We start from the raw sequence: 6,460 nt of genomic DNA, 5'->3' as shown, positions 1-6,460 counted from the left end.
TTTTTTTTTTTTTTTTTTTTTTTTGAGATGGAGTCTCGCTCTGTCGCTCAGGCTGGAGTGCAGTGGCCGGATCTCAGCTCACTGCAAGCTCCGCCTCCCGGGTTCACGCCATTCTCCTGCCTCAGCCTCCCGAGTAGCCGGAACTACAGGCGCCCGCCACCGCGCCCGGCTAGTTTTTTGTATTTTTTTAGTAGAGACGGGGTTTCACCATGTTAGCCAGGATGGTCTCGATCTCCTGACCTCGTGATCCGCCCGTCTCGGCCTCCCAAAGTGCAGGGATTACAGGCTTGAGCCACCGCGCCCGGCCTAGAATTCTTTACCCAGTGAAATTATCCTTCAAAATTGAGGACAAAATAAAGACTTCTCAAACTGAAATTGAAGGAAGTTGTTGCTAATAGCCCTGACTTGCAAGAAATGTTAAAGAAATTCTTTAGAGAGAAGGAAAATATATAGTTCAGAAACTTAGATCTACGTAAAGAAAGCAAGCATTGAAGAAAGAGTAAGTGGAGGTAAAATAAAAATTTTCCTTTTCTTATTCTAACAGATGACAGTTTGTTCAAAATAACAACAGCAACAATGTGTTCAATTATTCAATTATGTCTGCTTATGTAAATACATCTCCTAAACAGAGATGACGGACCAGACCACCCAGGCTTCAGACCCGCCAAACTGTAAGTTAAGAAGTGGGTGTTGTTTTGGGCCTGGCATGGTGGCTCACTGTAATCCCAGCACTTTGGAAGGCTGAGGTGGGTGGATCACTTGAGGTCAAGAGTTCAAGACCAGCCTGGCTAACATGGTGAAACCCCATCTCTACTAAAAATACAAAAATTAGCCAGGCATGGTGGCACGTGCCTGTAATCCCAGCTACTTGGGGGGCTGAGATACGAGAAACCCGGGAGGCAGAGGTTACAGTGAGTTGAGATTGCGCCACTGTACTCCAGCCTGGGTAACAGAGTGAGGCTCTGTCAAGAAGTGGGTGTTGTTTTAAGCTGTTAATTTGTAGTAATGAGTGACAGAGCAATAGAAAACTAATACACCGGTGCTCCGTGTTTACAAGAACAAGGCAAACGTGTCAACCCAACACCAGAGATTTAGCCCTTTATTCTCTTAGGGGGCTTGCCCATGCCAGGCTGTAAACTCTTGGAGTGTTTAATTTGCTCACTCTTGCACCCCAGCACTCTTGTATTAATATGCTTAATACATATTTGAATTGTTAAAATTGTGTGGAATGATTTGTCTACCAGGATGCTTTATCATAGCAATAGCAATAAAATCATACAGAAAAGTTCTATCCAAGAATAATTAGGTCATGCAATCGTATATCTGTAAGATAAAATACCATGCTTCCTTTTAAATCGTGATGTGAAAAATAATTTAATGACAGGAAATTATTCATAATATATTTAATAGCAAATTACAAAATAGAGAAATGTGCATGCACACACACAGAAAAATACTTGACAAGTGGGATCTCAATATACAAAAAGTACTTTAAGTAGTAAGGTTATTTGCAATTTATATTTTCTTTCTTTGGGGAAGTGCCTTCAAAAACTTCTATTTTTATAAACATATATGAATTCTATAATGAGAAAATAATTAGCACAGGAAGTAGATAGAGATCCATTTAAGGCGCATTTTATACTGAAAGCTGGAGAATAGGCCTCACCTTGAGTAGCTCCTCCCCACTGGCTTGGGCATTGTCTGACTGTTCTTTGATTTGTTTTTGAAGGTGAAGAATTTGCCCCTCCATGTACCTAGATATTCCGTCATAATAAATAATTGTCATGGTTCTTCTTGGCAAAAGATTTTTAGCTCTATTGGAAAATATGTAAAAGTTGTCCCATTCCTGAAGTCTGGCATACCTGCATTACCACAAAAGAATAAGAAAAATCAGTATCACCCATGGAATAGGCTGGCTTTCTGAAATGGCTCTCTGGATGTGCAGCTTCCTTTACCTGGGTCTCTGGAAGTGTGTAGTCTCCTGCCTACCCCTGCTTCACTCTCCCTAAAAAAGCAGGAAATTATCTGATACAGAGTAAGGAAATCATAGATTTTTTTGATGACTTGAGATGAATAGAATCCTTGGAAACACCCAGGTAATATTAGCCACCATTGAACTGTTTGGCTTTGGTTTTGTTTTGTTTTGAGACAAAGTCTTGCTCTTGTCCCCCAGTCTGGAGTGCAATGGCAGGATCTCGGCTCACTGCAACCTCTACCTCCTGGGTTCAATCGATTCTCCTGCCTCAGCCTCCCGAGTAGCTGGGATTACAGGTGCGTACCACCACGCCCAGCTAATTTTTTGTATTTTAAGTAGAGACGGGTTTCACCATGTTGGCTAGGCTGGTCTTGAACACCTGACCTCAGGTGATCCACCTACCTTAGCCTCCCAAAGTGCTGGGATTACAGGCTGAGCCACCATGCCCAGCCACTTTGGCTTTTTCAAATAAAAAGTGAGGGAGATCAGACACTTAGAGCTGTAGATTCTGGGGCTTGAAGAAATTGTTGCAATACCAAAGAGAAATGATTTAGGCCAGTACTGCTCAAAATGTGGTCCACAGACTGGCATCATCAGTATCACCTGGGTTTTCATTAATGCAGTTTCTCTGGTTCAGTCCAGGTCTACTGAATCAGACAGGCTCTGGGGGTGTGTCATCTCTGAGTTAACAAGCTCTCCAGGTGATTTTTATGCCCACTAAAGTCTGAGCAGCATTGGCCTAGGACACAGCTGTTTAAAAAACTCTCCTGCTGAAAATCAAAACCACAATGAGATACCACCTCACACCAGTTAGAATGGCAATCATTAAAAAAATCAGGAAACAACAGGTGCTGGAGAGGATGTGGAGAAATAGGTACATTTTTACACTGTTGGTGGGACTGTAAACTAGTTCAACCATTGTGGAAGACAGTGTAGCGATTCCTCAGGAATCTAAAACTAGAAATACCATTTGACCCAGCCATCCCATTACTGGGTATATACCCAAAGGATTATAAATCATGCTGCTATAAAGACATATGCACATGTATGTTTATTGCGGCACTATTCACAATAGCAAAGACTTGGAATCAACCCAAATGTCCATCAGTGACAGACTGGATTAAGAAAATGTGGCACATATACACCATGGAATACTATGCAGCCATAAAAAAGGATGAGTTCGTGTCCTTTGTAGGGACATGGATGCAGCTGGAAACCATCATTCTCAGCAAACTATTGCAAGAAGAGAAAACCAAACACCACATGTTCTCACTCATAGGTGGGAATTGAACAACGAGATCACTTGGACACAGGAAGGGGAACATCACACACCAGGGCCTATTGTGGGGAGGGGGGAGGGATAGCATTAGGAGATATACCTAATGTAAATGACGAGTTAATGGGTGCAGCACACCAGCATGGCACATGTGTACATATGTAAGAAACCTGCACGTTGTGCACATGTACCCTAGAACTTAAAGTATAATAAAAAAAAAAAAAAAGAAAAAAGAAACTCTCCTGCTGAGACAGACAAGAAAAATAAATTTGGATGATTTTTGGACTTTAGATTTCTTAACCTTTAACTCACATTGGTAAGTTATTAGATTTTGAACTTTAATTGGCAAGAGTAATTAATTTTTGGATTTTAATTTTTCCCCATTAATTTTTTTTTTTTTTTTTTCTGAGGTGGAGTTTCACTCTTGTTGCCCAGGCTGGAGTGCAATGGCATGATCTCGGCTCACCGCAACCTCCGCCTCCCAGGTTCAAGCAATTCTCCTGCCTCAGCCTCCCTAGTAGCTGGGATTATAGGCATGTGCCACCAGGCCCAGCTAATTTTGTATTTTTAGTAGAGACAAGGGTTCTCCATGTTGGTCAGGCCAGTCTTGAACTCCCAACCTCAGGTGATCCACCTGCCTCGGCCTCCCAAAGTGCTGGGATTACAGGCGTGAGCCACTGCGCCCGGCCTCCCATTAATTTTATAAGAGGGGATTTCTGGCCAGGTGCAGTGGCCCATACCTGTAATCCCAGCATTTGGGGAGGCTGAGGTAGACGGATCACCTGAGCCCAAGAGTTGGAGACCAGCCTGGGCAACATCACGAAATCCCATCTCTACAAAAAATTAAAATTAGCCAGGTGTGGTGGATGTGCCTGCAGCTCCAGCTACTCAGGAAGCTGAGGTGTTTGGATCACTTGAGCCTGGGAAGGTGAGGCTGCAGTGATCCGTGACTGCACCACGGCACTCCAACCTGGGTGACACAGCAAGACTGTCTCAGAAAGAAGGAAGGGGAGGATTTCTATTCAAATTTGGAGCTGTTCAAGCTTGTGGCATTTTATATAGGAATGTCTTCATATTGTCATTTAGTCTCATCACAAACCTCTGATAGACCATATGGTTGCATATAATTTAATTAAGATAGGAAATAAAATAACAGGGGGTGATTTTCAGTCTTGGGGATAGTCATGGAAATAATTTAATGAATGTTTTGTTCTGACCCATTTTAGAACCCTAGCGTTCATCTCCTTTCTAAAGGGTATGACCATAATAGCTACATGCTTAACTGAGTTAAAAACGTAATAGGTTAAAGTGATTAAGCCTTATGCTTAATGAGTTAATGGGGTGTGAGGAGAATGCCTCTTCCTCACTCCTGAAATTTCCCTCCATATGAGGGGCCTCTATTTGGTGCAAAGCACCAGAACTCTTTCCCCGCTTCACTTGCCCCTTCAATGATAAGGAGAGATCTTGCTGGTGATTTGGGAGAGGAATTGGGCAAGTATAACTCCGTCTGTGTCTCTCTCTGTCTTGAGAGCCAGTGAAGCCAACAGGGAGTGTGATCTCTTTGCTACAAGAGGCCTGCCTCCATGTGAGTAGACCTACAGTTTTCCAGAACTGCCTGCTGCTGAGTTGGTTAAGTCTAATTCCAGGGCTCGATATTATGAAGCCCACTTTCATGAAGATATAAGCCATGTCTTCCAACATTGGCTTTATCAATCCATGTGATTAGATATGGGCGGATGCTGGGGTGGGCAAGTGGTACTATTCATTAGTCTTCCTCAAACCCCAGCACCCCTCCGAAGAAAGCAGTCTTTTCTTATTTATCCCTGTATCACCACAACATGATATGTTTGCAATAAATGTTTATTGCATGGAATGTAATTGAGACAACTTTACTTTTCTGTCCTTGGCCAAGGGGGATGAACTAATTGATCCCTAACATGTCTCTCAGTGTAAATATCCTCTGACACCTTTAAGCTGTCTCAGGTATAAATTATGAATACTTTCTAAAAGATTTTTGAAGAACTCTTCCTTGGGATTCAACATTTTCACTTTGGGAATCTAGTGATACGCCACACATTGTTACCAGATAGCTACAGAAGAATAAAGTCCCAGGAGGAGTCCACTCTGGAACTTGAGGATTCTGTTGTCTTCGTATTGGTATACAAATTCCAAACATTCTTCAAATGTTCTATAAACAAAACCTAAGAGAGAGGAATGGGTGAGAGTTGTTGGTAGGTGTGGGTGATCATCTTTCTAGCCTAGTCGCTCTCAGTTGAATTGCCCACTGCAGGGAGAGTAGCCTCTGATTATTGTATGAATCCAAAGCGTCTCGTGGATTGCAACAACCTCATGACTGGATTGCTGTGCGTTTGCTGAGTCCGAGCTATTGGGGAGTGTTATGGATATATACTACAGTTCCACAGTACGGACCAGGCAGGTGTGGGGCTTAAACTAATCCTTCCTGGCCTTAATGCAGTCTAGGACTTCTCTGTCTCCCCACACATGCTTCCTTTGTTGGTGGCAATGTCTGCATCCCCTTTCAAGATCACGTGTGGGGAAAGCAATTCCCAGATTGGTTCCTGTGGTTTAGTGTGTACACTTCAAGTGACCTACTTGGTGTCACTTGAAGGTTATCAGGAAAGAACTTATTTTCCAAATCACCAATAGCTACCAGCCTGGAACTCTCACCTCAAGCAATCTAGTCCTTCATTCTAAAGCATGAAGTCTCTAAGTACATCCTGCTAAAAGTTAAAAACTCCTAGTAAGAGGCACATAGTAAGACAGTCAGCCACTATCACTTAGGTGCAAATTGATCTGACAGTTTAACTGGCAGCTCATATCCATCAGGTTCCTTCAGACTTAATTCTCCTTGTTGCCGTGCCTTTACAGTTTCGGCACCTGCTAGACAGTGCTTCAGCTCACACCACCAGCCTCTCTCCATCCCTGCCCTGTAAGTCCACCCAGCCAGAAACCTAATGGTCCCAAAGCCCCAACCTGAGAGCTGTCACACCACACCAGCACAGGTGCCACACCCCCAAGTTCTTTTACATTCCAAACCCACACTTACCAGAATAAAGCAGGATGTCCAAGCAGATAAAATAGAAAAATGCCTTGCTTAAGACGTGTTCCTGTGTTTCAGAAAGCTCCCACAGCCGCCCCAGCACCTGGATCAATTGTGGGTATCTATAGAAAAGAAAAGGTACTGGCCA

The 6,460-nt window shown here is 43.0% G+C and overlaps 1 protein-coding gene across 3 annotated transcripts in view; it reads right to left on the bottom strand.

The window, feature by feature from the left end:
- Positions 1 to 6,460, bottom strand: part of ADCY10 (adenylate cyclase 10) — a 98,101-nt gene that overhangs the window by 7,514 nt on the left and 84,127 nt on the right. For all 3 annotated transcript variants that reach the window (XM_025393747.1, XM_025393754.1, XM_025393738.1), the window contains 3 exons: positions 6,319 to 6,434; positions 5,335 to 5,452; positions 1,667 to 1,862 (listed from right to left, as the gene is read on the bottom strand). In XM_025393747.1, coding sequence (XP_025249532.1) covers positions 1,667 to 1,862; positions 5,335 to 5,452; positions 6,319 to 6,434 — 430 coding nt within the window. The remainder of the gene's footprint in view (positions 1 to 1,666; positions 1,863 to 5,334; positions 5,453 to 6,318; positions 6,435 to 6,460) is intronic.

This window comes from Theropithecus gelada, chromosome 1, assembly GCF_003255815.1.
Source record: "Theropithecus gelada isolate Dixy chromosome 1, Tgel_1.0, whole genome shotgun sequence".
In the NCBI taxonomy this organism is placed as follows: Eukaryota; Metazoa; Chordata; class Mammalia; order Primates; family Cercopithecidae; genus Theropithecus; species Theropithecus gelada.
Note: the sequence above shows the minus strand (reverse complement) of the source record. Positions and strands in the feature narration are given on the sequence as shown.